At 45.1% G+C, this 17,342-nt stretch overlaps 1 protein-coding gene across 1 annotated transcript in view; it reads right to left on the minus strand.

Moving 5' to 3' along the window:
• LOC126212712 (odorant receptor Or2-like) overlaps positions 1-17,342 on the minus strand; it is a 144,026-nt gene that overhangs the window by 33,801 nt on the left and 92,883 nt on the right. The window contains exon 3 of the mRNA XM_049940124.1: positions 11,780-11,893. Within this exon, the coding sequence (XP_049796081.1) occupies positions 11,780-11,893 (114 nt within the window). The remainder of the gene's footprint in view (positions 1-11,779; positions 11,894-17,342) is intronic.

A 17,342-nucleotide genomic window follows, 5' to 3' on the forward strand; every position in this document is an offset into this window, starting at 1 on the left:
TGGGCCAACTGGCGGTGAATCGAGAAAGTACAGTACATACTGACGAACCTAAAATGAGCTGAACACGGAAATTAAGCGTTTCCTAACGCATGTCCACAAAACATCTTTTCTTTATTTGTGTGTGAGGAATGTTTCCTGAAAGTTTGGCCGTACCTTTTTGTAACACCCTGTATACCATACCAGACCTGGTAACAACATTAAATATTAACAACAATATACTCTGGTGCGTGTTCTATGTGTCATAGAGAACTTTATCTTCTGAGTGCTTTACTTTCTTTTGTCAGGCAGTGCATTTATTTATTTATTTATTTATTTATTATAAATTGCTAATATCCTACATGCCATAAGTCCAAGTTCTGTATGTTTCAGGACACTTTCATTTTGGCGTTTAGGAAGCCTTTTTCAATGTCGGTGCAGCCCAGTTCAGTAAAACAACAGGCTTCGCAATACGATCAAGTGTAGTAAAAAGCCTAAAATATATCAGTGGCTGTCCCTTCCTTTGTTGAAGCGAAATAATTTGCGTCATTTGAGGCCTTTTTACTTCTAGAAAACAAGGAAGATGCCTTTGAGACGCGTGAACTAAATCCAGTGGCGTAGCGTGAGGGGAGACTAAGTCTCAGTCCCCCCTGTATTCGTGCTTAAAAAAGATGCTATAGTAATTCATAACAAAAATATAAACAACTTTCTAGTAAGAGCACTAAATGTGCGAAGACATCAGCTTTGTAGCCCGTGCCGCCGCACCCTGAGTATTGGTGTATCTGCCTGCTTGAGACTCGACTGCTCCGTCTCTGCCTCCCGTCCCTTACCTGGCTGTGTTAGTGCCATTCTCGGCTCCCCTCCACATCCCCTCTTCCACGAAGGCCGGTGCGCTGCCCTTGCTAGTAGAGATGGGCAAAACTGTTCTTTTCAGAGATTGGATCAGAACTGTTCGCTCCCTGAAATGAATTAGCTCTTTTTCATGACTCACCACTCACTTACAATAGAAAATAAATGGAAGGCACATTGCCCTTTACACTTGGTTTATTCCAGTACTATACCTGTATTTTGATCTTATTTGATCCTATTTTGAAGTAACACAGATAATGAGTAAGAATTTTGTATTGTTTCTTGAAATTTCCACGATATAACAAAGTTTTTGATTATTGATTTATTTTGCACTATCGTGGTTTTTTGGGTGATCGGAAAATGTTGTAACTTGAGATTTACATTAACAATATATTTGGCTATAATGTATTAAAATTTCATTAACCTCATACAAATACATCGCAAGCCATATATTTTTAAAGTGAACGTTTCCTTCCGAAGACGCCTAAAATCGCAAAATCCGTACCAGAATAAGAAAAAAAAATATAAATTTGACTGTAAAACGAAAGTGCTGCATATAGCAGAATAAAACAAGGAAAATATTGGTGTATCACATTTCGCGATACGTTTATCGGTTCGCTCGTAATTAAGGCGTAAATTCGAGTATCCATAATAAAAATCCTATGGTAAGAGGAGTCATCAGGAACCTAATCTAATCAGTTTAAACAAATAAAAATAAAATAAAAACGATTGATGTATCCATAACATAATAATGTAATATACATAGCGGTATTACTACGAAGAACAATATCCAGTAGAGAGGAACTCCGATGCAGAGGCGCTGAGTCGAGCAGGTCGAGCCGCGAGCTGTATTACTGCATGAGCTGAGACCGCAGAGACCAGAGTGACACCTGAGTCGCTTTGCTCAACGCTCTGGCTAGAGTCGAGACGGTGGGGTGAGCGTTGAGCGGGCGAGTTCCGAGGGTGGGGGGAGCTCACCCGCTCCGAGCCAAATCGTCGGTTCCCTTGCGAGCAGGTTTTTGCAAGTAGTTCCTATGTTATCCGCTAGGTGGCTCTCTGTCCTGTTGCTCGCATCAACTGCCCAGAGGGCAGGACGTGCGACTGAAACGATCGCCGACAGAGTGCGATGCGAAGTTAAGCTGCGCCAGACACTGCACACGGCAGACGACGCACAGAGACGGCACGGCATATGTGAAACACAAAATCCAATGGGGCACTGCACAATGCAGGCAGCCAAGGTAGAAGCAGGGCAGAGGCCGGCGCTGGCTGTGTTGTGTGGCGTGCACTGTGCTCTGACCAGCAGAGGCGCTGCTGATATGCTCCGTCTCTCTCTCTCTCTCTCTCTCTCTCTCTCTCTCTCTCTCTCTCACTGCCGTGGGAAACGTTTGGAGCTACCGTTCTTTTTTTCTGAATCACTGATTGTTCACTCCTTTGACCGAGCGAGGTGGCGCAGTGGTTAGCACACTGGACTCGCATTCGGGAGGACGACGGTTCAATCCCGTCTCCGGCCATCCTGATTTAGGTTTTCCGTGATTTCCCTAAATCGTTTCAGGCAAATGCCGGGATGGTTCCTTTGAAAGGGCACGGCCGATTTCCTTCCCAATCCTTCCCTAACCCGAGCTTGCGCTCCGTCTCTAATGACCTCGTTGTCGACGGGACGTTAAACATTAACCACCACCACCATCACTCCTTTGAAAGATTCAACTCTATGAATTAGTTCAAGAGCGGATCCCCCATCTCTACTTGCTAGCAGGTATCGAGGCTAGTCTCTGCCGCTTCTATGCTGGCTTTTAACACGGAAGTAATCAGTCACACGGTTTGTGTTCATAGTCATTCTTGTGTGATTTTAGTGCACATTTTCGTTGTGTCGCCAACATGAGTGAGCCAGCAACTGAACACCTCATAGAATCTTTATTAAAAACGCCTTAACGCCTTTTTATACATTAACTTACGAAAAAAGTGCGAATTGAAGGACAAACGACCTACTCCTCAGTGTAGTTTTAAGTGAAGCCAAACAAAAACGCACTTTCCAGACAGCCTGGTACGAAAAGTGTGCTTGGCTGACTGCGAGTGCAGTTAATAAGAGATTATATTGTTATATATGTCTTCTGTTTGGTGGTGAAAAGGAATCATGCAATGAGGGCATTTGTACAATAAAGGACTTTGACAGGAAAGCACAAAAGCATCAGATATCAAAACGTCACCTGGAGAGCAAAGAATCATTTCAGTTATTGGACAAAAGTAGAAATGAGTACGCCCTTTCTGAAGCCACTCGTCTGACAGCAATAAAATACAAAAACAAGTTGCATCCAGCAGGAGAGTATTGGCCCGTCTTATTCAGGCAGTTGTATTTCTTTGTTAAACAAGAACTAGCCTTTCGCGGCCATAAAGAACACGAATCCTGCAGCAAGAAAGGTATCTGGAACTGTTGGCTTTACTAGCTCAAGGAGATCAGTTAATCCGAGACCATCTGTCATCATCTTCAACCTTTAAAGGAACTTCTCCAGATATACAGAATGATGTAATAGAAAAGATAACTCTGGCAGTTAATGAGAAAATAAAATCAGAAATTCAGAACTGCAATTTCATTTCGATCCAGGCTGATGAAACATTAGGCGTCTCATGCAAGAGTCAAATGAGTATTATATTCAGGTAGTGTATTGCAGACAAAATTGGGGAAAGATTCGTTGGATTTTACGATGTTTCTGGAGATAAAACTGCTGAAGATTTGTCAAACATTGTTCATGCAGTATTGAAAGAATGGACTGTGGAAGAAAAAGTGGTTAATCAAACATATGATGGCGCTTCAGTAATGGCGGGCAGAGAACGAGGACTACAACAATTGGTGAAGCAGTTCTGTCCCTATACGCTGTTTATTCATTGTTACGCACACCAACTGAGTTTGGTACAGTTACATGCCTCCAAAATCATACGACAAGTACGCGTGTTTGTAAGTGATCTCACTGCATTCCATTCGTTTTTCAGCAAATCATCAAAATGAACTGTATTGCTGAGAAAGGATTTAAACTGCCACATGTAAGCAACACTCGCTGGAACTTTCGTTCCAGGGCAGTTTCAAGAACATCCAGTCATATCTCACGGCAGTGGGACCCAGAATCTTTGAGCTGTGCTGTGGAAATTAAACGACGGATGGATGATCCTAAGTTTGTCTACTTGCTTTGCTTCTACCGAGGGTGCTTTGTTTATGTTGATCATCTCTTTAATGTTCTTCAGTCAAAATCTGTCAGCATAACTGCTTGCCACGACGAAACAAGAAATGTTTTGAGAAACTTACAACAATTAAGAACGGAAACATTCGTTGATGAATGCATTAAATGCAGCTAGTGTTTGAATGGCAACTTATTATTCTGTGACAGTCAAAAGACATCTCTCTGGGCACTAACTTATGAGATACTGGATTTGCAAATTGTTCAGATGGAAAGAAGGTTTCAAGACTTTCCCCAAATTTAGTTTGTTGGACTTTTGAACGAAAAGTGTTTCCTGAACTATCAAAAAGAATTCCCAAAGTTGAAACTGTTTCAATTATTAGAACAGTACCTTTTTTTCAAACAAGAACAAATTGAAAATGAACTCTGTAACATAAGCGCTGATGAGAAAAAACACATCTCCAAGAATCCTCTTAAAGTACATAGACACCAGTCTGTACTGGCGATGCAGCGACACTCAAACACAGCAGGGCACTTATGGACAGCCTCACGTTAACCATTGTCACCTGAATGTTAGATTCAAGTTTACATTCGTGACAAAAAAATTCCGTCGGTATTCCCACTTTATGGTTTACGATGGAAAGTCGCGAGTTTTGTATATGTCTGCAACAGAATGGCCGAGTTCAGTTGACGCTCTTTTCCTAGTGTGTGACCGTACGGCCCAGTTAGTAACAGGAAGAACTGTTAAATCTCTTTCACGATAAAAAGGGACGTGATAATACACTAAATATATGGCCTGACAGAAAAAGTGAAGCACACAGATAAAGTGGTGCAGTAGTGGATCAACGTTTAACGTCCCGTCGACATCGAGGTCATCAGAGTCGGGGCACTAGCGCGGAAATCAGCCGTGCCCTTTCAAAGAGGCATCCTGGAATTTGCCTTAAGCCATTTAGAGAAATCACGGAAGACCTAAATCAGCATGGCTGGACGCGGGTTTGAACTATCGTCCTCCCGAATGCGAAACCAGTGTGCTAACCACTTCACTACCTCCGTCGGTAAAGATATGGTCATATGTCAATATGAATCCATGCAAAAACACAATTTCACTTCAGCAGGTATGTAAATAATTGGACATGCAATGCTCTGAGACAGACGGAATGGCGTCCTGAGTGCATTTGTGTTGTTCGCGTGTAGTGCTGTCGCCAGGCCGTGTAGATGTGGCCGAGCGGTTCTATGAGCTTCAATCCGGAACCGCGCTGCTGCTGCGGTCGCAGGTTCGAATCCTGCCTTGCGCATGGATGTGTGTGATGTCCTTAGGTTAGTTAGATGTAAGTAGTTTTAAGTCTAGGGAACTGATGACCACAGATGTTAAAACCAATAGTGCTCAGAGCCAAACACAGCAGGTCGTAGCACGGGCCCTCGATGTGCCACAAAGTGTGATCTCAAGATAATGGCAACGACGTCAGACCAGAATCGTGTCCAGCCGCTACAATACGGGACGTCCACAGTGTACAACACCACAAGAAGACCGATATCTCACCATCAGTGTCCGCAGACGGCCACGGAGTAGCCTCGCTCAGGAACTTACCGCAGCCACTGGAACAGTTGTCTCCAGACGCACAGTCTACAGACGACTGAACAGACACGGTTTATTCGCCCGAAGACCTGCAAGGTGCATTCCACTGACCCCTGTTCACAGGAGAGCCCGTAAAGCCTGGTGTCAAGAACACAGTGCATGGATATTGGAACGGTGGTCCCAGGCTATGTTCACAGACGAGTCCAGGTGTAGTCTGAACAGTGATTCTCGCCGGGTTTGCCGGTCAAAGTGGCCGTGCGGTTAAAGGCGCTGCAGTCTGGAACCGCAAGACCGCTACGGTCGCAGGTTCGAAACCTGCCTCGGGCATGGATGTTTGTGATGTCCTTGGGTTAGTTAGGTTTAACTAGTTCTAAGTTCCAGGGGACTAATGACCTCAGCAGTTGAGTCCCATAGTGCTCAGAGCCATTTGAACCATTTTCTCGCCGGGTTTTCATCTGGCGTGAACCAGGAACCAGATATGAACGCCTTAATGTCCTTGAAAGGGACCTGTATGGAGTCCTTGTTTGATGGTGTGGGGTAGGATTATGATTGCTGCACATACACCCCTGGCATGTCTTTGACAGACGAATTGTAACAATTTTCACTCTGCAGCGGAGTGTGCGCTGATATGAAACTTCCTGGCAGATTAAAACTGTGTGCCCGACCGAGACTCGAACTCGGGACCTTTGCCTCTCGCGGGCAAGTGCTCTACCATCTGAACTACCGAAGCACGACTCACGCCCGGTACTCACAGCTTTACTTCTGCCAGTATCTCGTCTCCTACCTTCCAAACTTTACAGAATCTCTCCTGCGAACCTTGCAGAACTAGCACTCCTGAAACAAAGGATACTGCGGAGACATGGCTTAGCCACAGCCTGGGGGATGTTTCCAGAATGAGATTTTCACTCTGCAGCGGAGTGTGCGCTGATATGAAACTTCCTGGCGGATCAAAACTGTGTGCCCGACCGAGACTCGAACTCGGGACCTTTGCCTCTCGCGGGCAAGTGCTCTACCATCTGAACTACCGAAGCACGACTCACGCCCGGTACTCACAGCTTTACTTCTGCCAGTATCTCGTCTCCTACCTTCAAAACTTGACAGAAGCTCTCCTGCGAACCTTGCAGAACTAGCACTCCTGAAACAAAGGATACTGCGGAGACATGGCTTAGCCACAGCCTGGGGGATGTTTCCAGAATGAGATTTTCACTCTGCAGCGGAGTGTGCGCTGATATGAAACTTCCTGGCGGATCAAAACTGTGTGCCCGACCGAGACTCGAACTCGGGACCTTTGCCTCTCGCGGGCAAGTGCTCTACCATCTGAACTACCGAAGCACGACTCACGCCCGGTACTCACAGCTTTACTTCTGCCAGTATCTCGACTCCTACCTTCCAAACTTTACAGAAGCTCTCCTGCAAACCTTGCAGAACTAGCACTCCTGAAAGAAAGTTCGAGTCTCGGTCGGGCACACAGTTTTAATCTGCCAGGAAGTTTCAAACTGTAACAGGTCAGGTGTATAGGGACGTCATTTTGCACCAGTATGTCCGTCTTTTCAGGGGTGCGGTGCGTCCGACCTTCCTCCTGATGGATGATAACGCATGGCCCCACTGAGCTTTCATCGTGGAGTTCCTCGAAACATATCAGGCGAATGGAGTGGCCTGCCTGTTCTCCAGACCTAAACCCCATCGAGCACGTCTGGGATGCTCTCGGTCGACGTATCGCTGCACGTCTTCAAACCCCTACGACACTTCAGGAGCTCTGACAGGCACTGATGCAAGAATGGTTCTTCAGTTCTTCATGGCACAATAGGTCGAATTATAGAACATGGTAGTACATGCACGTGGACCATCGAGCCACTATTAACAACACTAACAAGGTGAAACCACGACTTTGCGATCACAGATTTACTGCAAACTGTAACAGCTTTAGTAGGTCATTAAAACAACATAGTCGCAGGTTCGAATCCTGCCTTGGACATGGATGTGTGTGATGTCCTTAGGTTAGTTAGGTTTAAGTAGTTTTAAGTCAAAGGAACTGATGACCTAAGATGTCCCATAGTGCTCACAGCCATTTGAACCAGGCCGTGCAGGGCACATGAGGGACGTTCACAGTATCAGATGTTGGGTGATCACTGTGAAGAACACAGGGGTGTCACGTACTCCTGCGAGACAGCGTTATCAGCACCTGACTGAGTTTGAAAGGAGCCTCATTGTGTGTCTCCACATGGCCAGCTGGTCAAATCGTGCGATATCCAGATTTGTGGGGTATTCAAGTGTGACAGTGGGCCAATGTTGCACTACACTGGACGCGACAACAGCCATACTGATCGTCAAGATTCCTGTCGATCACGCCTGACCGACGACAGCATACGCCCTTCACATCTGTACTTGTCACCTGAGAACAAGTAATTTACTCCCTGTGACATTACACTATGTGATCACCAAGTATCCGGACACCTGACTGAAAATGACTTACAAGTTCGTCGCAGCCTCCATCGGTAATGCTGGAATTCAGTATGGTGTTGGCCCATCCTTAGCCTTGATGACAGCTTCCACTCTCGTAGGCATACGTTCAGTGAGCTGCTGGAAGGTTTCTTGGGGAATGGCAGCCCATTCCTCACGGAGTGCTGCACTGAGGAGGCCTGGCACGAAGTCGGCGTTCCAAAACATCCCAAAGGTGTTCTATAGGATCAGGTCAGGACTCTGTGCAGGCCAGTCCATTACAGGGATGTTATTGTCGTGTAACCACTCCACCGCACCCGTGCATTATGAACAGGTGCTCGATCGTGTTGAAAGACGCAATCGCCATCCCCGAATTGCTCTTCAACAGTGGAAAGCAAGAATGTGCTTAAAACATCAATGTAGGCCTGTGCTGTGATAGCGCCACGCAAAACAACAAGGGGTGCAAGACCCCTCCATGAAAAACACGACCACACCATAACAGCACCGTCTCCGAATTTTACTGTTGGCACTACACACGCTGGCAGATGACGTTCACTAGGCATTCGCCATACCCACACCCTTACTTCGGATCGCCGCATTGTGTGCCGTGATTCGTCACTCCAAACAACGTTTTTCCTCCAATCGTACAATGTTTAAGCTCCTTACACCAAGCGTGGATTCGTTTGGCTTTTACGGCATGATGTGTCGATTATGAACATCTGCTCGACCATGGAATCCAAGTTTTCTCGTCTCCTGCCTAACTGTCATAGTACTTGCAGTGGACCCTGATGCCGTTTGGAATTCCCATGTGAAGGTCTAGATAGATGTCTGCCTATTACACATTACGACCCTGTTCAACTATTGGCAGGCACCGTCAGTCAGCAGATGAGGTTCCTGTATGTTTTAGTGCTGTACGTGCCCCTTCACGTTTCCACTTCACTATCATATCGGAAACAGTGGACCTAGGGATGATTGGAAGTGTGGAAATATCGCGTACAGACTTATGACTTAAGTCATACCCAATCACCTGACCACGTTTGGGGCGCCCCATTGTGCTCTTTCAAGATGTCTAATGACTACTGCGTTCGCTGAGATGGAGTATCTGGCAGAAGGTGGCAGCACAATGCGCCTAATGTCACAAAAGATATGTTTTTAGGGATGTCCGGATACTTTTGATCACATAGTGTATTGTCATCCTGGTCCATTCGTTGGAAACTATCTGCATCCACACTACAGAATTATCATGTGATGTGTAGGGTTCTGTTAGGGCCACAGCACAAAAGGGAGTGTTTGGAGTGATGCCATAACCAGGAACCATGAAATGTTCATCAATGGCGTCATATTGTGTGCAGCAATGAATCGCATTTGTGCACTACCTTGGATGACTATAGCCAACGAGTATGGCGGAACATGGAAAGATGTCCCATCCTCCCAATGTTTTCGAGCCGCACAGTGGTGTTACCCCTTTGGTCGTGGTGTGGGGAACCATCAGATACGACTTCAGGTCTTGACCAATAGCGACTGAGACGACTGACAGCACAATGGTACTTCAAGATCATCGTGCGTCCTTATATGCTACCTCAGATGTAACAGTATCGTGGTGCTACTTTCCAACATGGCAATGCTCAACTACACTTGGCACATCATTCTACGAACTGTCTTTGTGATGTTGAGGTACTCTCGTGGCTAGCAAGACACCCTGACAGAACGTGAATGGGACTGGCTAGGATTTCAACTCTGTCCCAGTGGAAGTATCCAGGGTATCAAAGGCCAATCACAACTGTTCAAATGGTTCAAATGGCTCTGAGCACTATGGGACTCAACTGCTGAGGTCATTAGTCCCCTAGAACTTAGAACTAGTTAAACCTAACTAACCTAAGGACATCACAAACATCCATGCCCGAGGCAGGATTCGAACCTGCGACCGTAGCGGTCCTGCGGTTCCAGACTGCAGCGCCTTTAACCGCACAGCCACTTCAGCCGGCAATCACAACTGTCTCTGTTGGTCCATCATGTACAGGCGACGTCGGCTGCGTAAGTAATTGTCAGTATCAATCAAATTCACCAGCAGCCGTGTACTGTAAGGTATTACTTTTTTTTATTGTGGAGGAAACAGTTTCCGCATTTCATTATGTCATCTTCAGGCCCCATTCGCATCTGTCCAAATAAACGTACTTGTCATATAGCACCATAAACTACTGGATATCGTCAATTCAATCTATAAACATGCACCACACATGGATTCCATGTTCGTTTTAAACTTTAGGCTTGACTGCTTTGTGTTTTTCGATTGAATTCACGATATCTAGTGATTTGTGGCGCTATGCGACAGGTTCGTTTATTTGGATTGATGTGCATGGGGCCTGAAGATGGGATAATGAAATGACAAAACTGGTTGCCTTCACAACAAAATAAAGTAATATCTTAAAATACATGGCTGTTGGTTTTGGGCCAGCTTGGCTCAGGAGAGGATACAATGGCTTTGTGAAACCCTTCTCAGCCAAATCAGTGCGTTCATTCAGGCCAAAGAGGGGCAAAGTGAGTGTTCATCGGAGGTGAGGGTATCATCTGGAATGCCCCAGGGAAGTGTGATAGGTCCACTGTTGTTTTCTATATAAATGATCTTTTGGATAGGGTGGATAGCAATGTGCGGCTGTTTGCTGATGATGCTGTGGTGTACGGGAAGGTGTCGTCGTTGAGTGACTGTAGGAGGATACAAGATGACTTGGACAGGATTTGTGATTGGTGTAAAGAATGGCAGCTAACTCTATAGATAAATGTAAATTAATGCAGATGAGTAGGAAAAAGAATCCTGTAATGTTTGAATACTCTCTTAGCAGGGTAGCGCTTGACACAGAGCGATAAGAAGTGGGACAAGCATGTAATGGCAGTTGTGGGGAAGGCGGATAGTCGTCTTCGGTTCATTGGTAGAATTTTGGGAAGATGTGGTTCATCTGTAAAGGAGACCGCTTATAAAACACTAATACGACCTATTCTTGAGTACTGCTCGAGCGTTTGGGATCCCTATCAGGTCGGATTGAGGGAGGACATAGAAGCAATTCAGAGGCGGGCTGCTACATTTGTTACTGGTAGGTTTGATCATCACGCGAGTGTTACAGAAATGCTTCAGGAACTCGGGTGGGAGTCTCTGGAGGAAAGGAGGCGTTATTTTCGTGAATCGCTACTGAGGAAATTTAGAGAACCAGCATTTGAGGCTGACTGCAGTACAATTTTACTGCCGCCAACTTATATTTCGCGGAAATACGACAAAGATAAGAGAGATCAAGGCTCGTACAGAGGCATATAGGCAGTCATTTTTCCCTCGTTCTGTTTGGGAGTGGAACAGGGAGAGAAGATGCTAGTTGTGGTACGAGGTACCCTCCGCCACGCACCGTATGGTGGATTGCGGAGTATGTATGTAGATGTAGATGAAAGTTATTCTGATAAGTGGACTCATATGCCAAGTTGTTTATGAATCTGACTTAATTTTCTAATACATCACATACTCTATAAAGTAGCGGAGATTCGTTTCGTTCCCTCGTCTCCTTCTGTGTGCTCAATTTTTTTTTTTTTTTTTTTTTTTTTTTTTTTTTTTTTTTTTTTTTTTGCCAGATAGTGATGCACCAGTATCCAAGCGCCTTTCTGTACCTCAGATGTCCTACGTAAGCCCTTCCCCACATGTGACATGTTACTTTACTTTCTAAGCCACCCTCCTACGTCTCCAGCATGGGGCTGACAAACTGCTCACCGTGAAGGCATGACGCGCACTCACCTGGTCCGTGATGGCCTGCCCGAACATGCAGAACATGCCCGTCTCGAACATGTAGGCGACGAACGTGAAGAGCATCTTGGTCACCAGGCCCCAGTCGATGCCACTGCGGAAGAGCTGACACACACAAGACAACATTACAGGGGAGTTAGGGGCTCCGGAACGCCCTATACTTGCAGTGTTAAAATAACGCTTATAAATTACATCTTTCCTCACAAAGTATTTGAGGTAGGAAGTTGAACTTTTTACAGAGTATTTATTGGAATATGGGCTACAACTTAACACAGGGATTTTACAAAATTTTAGTTCAGTTATTAAAGATGATTTTTTTTCAATTGTAATGAAAATTCACAACATTTTTTAGCAATTTTTTATTTATATATTCAAAAATATACAGTTTTTTGGAAAAAGGCTGTGTTAAATTATGCAGAAGGTACTGTGTAACATTTACTGAAAGTTTGAAACAAATATGTTTGGAAGATCCTTAGAAAACATGTAATTAGTATGAGAAAATAAAAGTTTTGGGAATCGAGCGACAAAGATTGGATTAACTTTTTAGTGCATTCCAGGTCCATAGGATGGATTATCTTCATCCTCCGCAAACTCCTCCTCCAGCTTCCTCTTGTTCCTCCTCCTGTTTACTCTTGCTTGTATTTCTAGACTCTTTACAGCCCTGTCTGCAGCCTGAAGGCGTTCCTTGTCTAAAGCAAGCATCGCTCGTACCATGTTAGAACCTATCTTCATTCCCATATTTCTAAATACCTTGCACCTTACAATGTTGCCATCATTGAAAGTCGCAACAGCATCATACACACCAAAGTGAAGTGTTTCTTTCCAACAAATACAGTCTTGGGGATTCTCGACCATATAACACTATTTACACTTTCATTGGGGTTTTGAGTTTTTCCGTGAATACACTTTTTCAACAGTTCAGGTGCTGCTAAGTCTCTGAAAATAGGTTTTATCACCTCCATTATTGCATGAGGCAGACTATGCTTATGAGTGTACACTTCACCAGTTAGCAATCCTTTGTTATATTTACACCAACTGTCTTCTTCTTTGGGACACAAGCTATGTTGGGGATTTTCATCGTCTTTATTGTTTACAGTAATAACACATACCTTTGGCTTTCCAACATTTCTCCTTTTCTTAAAAGCCTTCAGAGGATTTCTAATAATTTTACTTTCACTCATTATTATACTTCAACAAAACAGAGACTCAAGAAACAGAATTAATTACGAATATGTTCGAGATAACGACAGAGTAAATAAACATGAAACAATCGACAATCACACCAGCGATATATATTAAACCATCACAGGTTAGCCACAACACATACTTTACCTCACATCACTAAAATGTACCTGATGAACACGGACGTTAATAATAACACCATTTGACAGCAGTTTAACAGCGCCACAGTGGGTCACGCCCATGTAGAACACATTTCAAAAAAAATTTAAAAATAGTTGTAGTCTTCGGAATTGAATAAATTATATATCTATTAAAAGGTAATAGTCTGCAGATTCAGAAAACGCAAAAAAGTAAAAATTGAACTTTTCATGATTTTGAGCCTTTCCGGAGCCCCTTAACTGCACGCGAGGTGCATCCAAAAACGAGAATCTTCCTCTTATGTTTACATATGGGACAATAGCATTGAATCTGAGCTCATTTGTCACATAAAACAAAATTCGCGCGATTTCTCATAACACCATCAAAACCTATGGATCAAAGCAGTCAGATAGACACAGTATGAGTCCTCAAAACCGTTTAACTCGATACGACATCAATGTTTACTATCCTATAGGGTATCAAGTGCAGATTGTTACAGGATTGAGGATTTCATGGTAGACAGGACACAGCACGTTATCTGGAATGGAGGACGGTCGACTGGTGTAGAAGTAACTTCAAAATGGTTCAAATGGCTCTGAGCACTATGGGACTCAACCGCTGAGGTCATTAGTCCCCTAGAACTTAGAACTAGTTAAACCTAACTAACCTAAGGACATCACAAACAGCCATGCCCGAGGCAGCATTCGAACCTGCGACCGTAGCGGTCTTGTGGTTACAGACTGCAGCGCCTTTAACCGCACGGCCACTTCGGCCGGCAAGTAACTTCAGTTGTGCCCCAGGCAAGTATGTTGCGTTATTTGCGGTTCATGTTGTGTGTTAACGGCCTTGATAGTAACCTCATACTCCTCACAGAAGATGCACTTACCTATAATGAAGTACGAGGTGCATTCAAGTTCTAAGGCCTCCAATTTTTTTTCCAATTAACTACTCACCCGAAATCGATGAAACTGGCGTTACTTCTCGACGTAATCGCCCTGCAGACGTACACATTTTTCACAACGCTGACGCCACGATTCCATGGCAGCGGCGAAGGCTTCCTTAGGAGTCTGTTTCGACCACTGGAAAATCGCTGAGGCAATAGCAGCACGGCTGGTGAATGTGCGGCCACGGAGAGTGTCTTTCATTGTTGGAAAAAGCCAAAAGTGACTAGGAGCCAGGTCAGGTGCACGAGGAATCACTTCAAAGTTGTTATCACGAAGAAACTGTTGCGTAACGTTAGCTCGATGTGCGGATGCGTTGTCTCGGTGAAACAGCACACGCGCAGCCCTTCCCGGACGTTTTTGTTGCAGTGCAGGAAGGAATTTGTTCTTCAAAACATTTTCGTAGGATGCACCTGTTACCGTAGTGCCCTTTGGAACGCAATGGGTAAGGATTACGCCCTCGCTGTCCCAGAACATGGACACCATCATTTTTTCAGCACTGGCGGTTACCTGAAATTTTTTTTTGGTGGCGGTGAATCTGTGTGCTTTCATTGAGCTGACTGGCGCTTTGTTTCTGGATTGAAAAATGGCATCCACGTCTCATCCATTGTCATAACCGACGAAAAGAAGTCCCATTCGTGCTGTCGTTACGCGTCAACATTGCTCGGCAACGTGCCACACGGGCAGCCGTTTGGTCGTCCGTCAGCATTCGTGGCACCCACCTGGATGACACTTTTCGCATTTTCAGGCCGTCATGCAGGATTGTGTGCACAGAACCCACAGAAATGCCAACTCTGGAGGCGATCTGTTCGACAGTCATTCGGCGATCCCCCAAAACAATTCTCTCCACTTTCTCGATCGTGTCGTCAGACCGGCTTGTGCGAGCCCGAGGTTGTTTCGGTTTGTTGTCACACGATGTTCTGCCTTCATTAAACTGTTGCACCCACGGACGCACTTTCGACACATCCATAACTCCATCACCACATGTCTCCTTCAACTGTTGATGAATTTCAATTGGTTTCACACCACGCAAATTCAGAAAACGAATGATTGCACGCTGTTCAAGTAAGGAAAACGTCGCCATTTTAAGTATTTAAAACAGTTCTCGTTCTCGCCGCTGGCGGTAAAATTCCATCTGCCGTACGGTGCTGCCATCTCTGGGACGTATTGACAATGAATGCGGCCTCATTTTAAAACAATGCGCATGTTTCTACCTCTTTTCAGTCCGGAGAAAAACAGTCGGAGGCCTTAGAACTTGAATGCACCTCGTACTGTCCTAAAAAAACCGCACAAATTTTCAGTCAGGTCTTGATAAGATTGTCAAGTGGTACAAAGATTGCAAACATGTTTTACAAGGCAGCGATGAAAAGCAATGCCTCCGAATTTTTTCGTGAGAACACTCTTAAAGCTTTTGAAATAAAATAAACTTCATTAACATTCCGCGTCATTGTTCTTCATGTCAACACACACTGAAGCGCCAAAGAATCTGGTATAGGCACGCGTATTCAAATACAGATATGTAAACAGGCAGAATACGGCGCTGTGGTAGACAACCCCTATATAAGACAACAAGTGTCTGCCGCAGTTGTTAGATCGGTTACTGCTGCTGCAACAGCAGGTTACGAAGATTTAAGTGACTTTGAACGTGGTGTTATAGTCGCCGCACAGACGATGGGACAAAGCACTTCCGAGACAGTGATGAAGTCGGGATTTTCCCGTACGACCATTTCACGAGTGTACAGTGAATATCAAGAATCTGTAAAACATTCATCTCTGACATCGCTGCAGCCGGAAAAAGATCCTGCAAGAAAGGGACCAATGACGACTGAAGAGAATCGTTCAGCGTGACAGAAGTGCAACGCTTCCACAAATTGCTACAGATTTCAGTGCTGGGCCACCAACAAGTGTCAGTGTGCGAACCATTCAAAATGGTTCAAATGGCTCTGGGCACTATGGGACTTAACTTCTGAACTTAGGACTACTTAAACCTAACTAACCTTATGACATCACACACATCCATGCCCGAGGCAGGATTCGAACTTGCGACCGTAGAAGCAGCGTGGTTTCGGACTGAAGCGCCTAGAACCGCTAGGCCACTGCGAACTATTCAACCGAACATCATTGATATGGGCTTTTGGAGCCAAAGACCACTCATTTACCCTTGATGACTGCACGACACAAAGCTTTACACGTTGCCTGGGCACGTCAACACCTACACTGGACTGTTGATGACTGGAAACATGTTGCCTGGTCGGACGAGTCTCATTTTAAATTATATTGGGTGGATGGACATGCACGGGTATGGAGACAACCTCATGAATCCGTGGACCCTGCATCTCAGCAGAGGACTGTTCAAGCTGGTGGAGGCTCTGTAATGGTGTGGGGCGTGTGCAGTTGGAGTGATATGGGACCCCTGATAGTCTAGATATGACTCTGTCACGTGACACATACATAAGCATCCTGTCTGATCACCGGCATCCATTCATATCCATTGTGCATTCCGACGGATTTGGGCAATTCCAGCTGGACAATTCGACACTCCACACGTCCAGTATTGCTACAGTGCTCCGGGAACACTCTCCTGAGCTTAAACTCCCCAGACACGAACATCGTTGAGCATATCTGGGATACCTTGCAATGTGCTGTTCGGAAGAAATCTCCACCCCCCGCCCCTCCCGTACTCTTACAGATTAATGGACAGCCCTGCTGTATTCATTCATTAATTCAATTCCGTTCAACACTACTTCAGACATCAGTCCAATACATGTCACGTCGTATTGCGGCATTTCTGCTCGTAGAGGCCCTACACAATATTTGGCAAGTATAACAGTTTCTTTGGCTCTTCAGCGTCTTTATTTCTCAACATGTTCACCCTGGCGACGAACATATTTCTCCCAGCAAGAGACCAGTTTGTTGATTCACTGTAGCATGTTTGACTTTGTTAAAGGAACCACAATCTCACCTCTGCTTGCACCGCTTTATCAATATCAAAGTGAAGTCCTTGGAGAGCGTCCTTGAATTTTAGAACCAGATGAAAATCGGTTGCAGCCAAGTCGGAAGGGTGATCGATGACAGTGAACCCAAGCTGTCAGATTGTAACAGATGTGTCAGCACTCGTGCAGGATCTGGCACTATCATGCTTCCCACCCTTTAGAAGACACCCAGTGCTATTGTAATGTGGGAAATACCTCTGATTCATTTCTGCCCCAGAATGACCCTCAACACAGAACTGCCCATCGCCGGCCGCGGTGGTCTAGCGGTTCTGGCGCTGCAGTCCGGAGCCGCGGGACTGC

This window comes from Schistocerca nitens, chromosome 11, assembly GCF_023898315.1.
Source record: "Schistocerca nitens isolate TAMUIC-IGC-003100 chromosome 11, iqSchNite1.1, whole genome shotgun sequence".
Classification (NCBI taxonomy): domain Eukaryota; kingdom Metazoa; phylum Arthropoda; class Insecta; order Orthoptera; family Acrididae; genus Schistocerca; species Schistocerca nitens.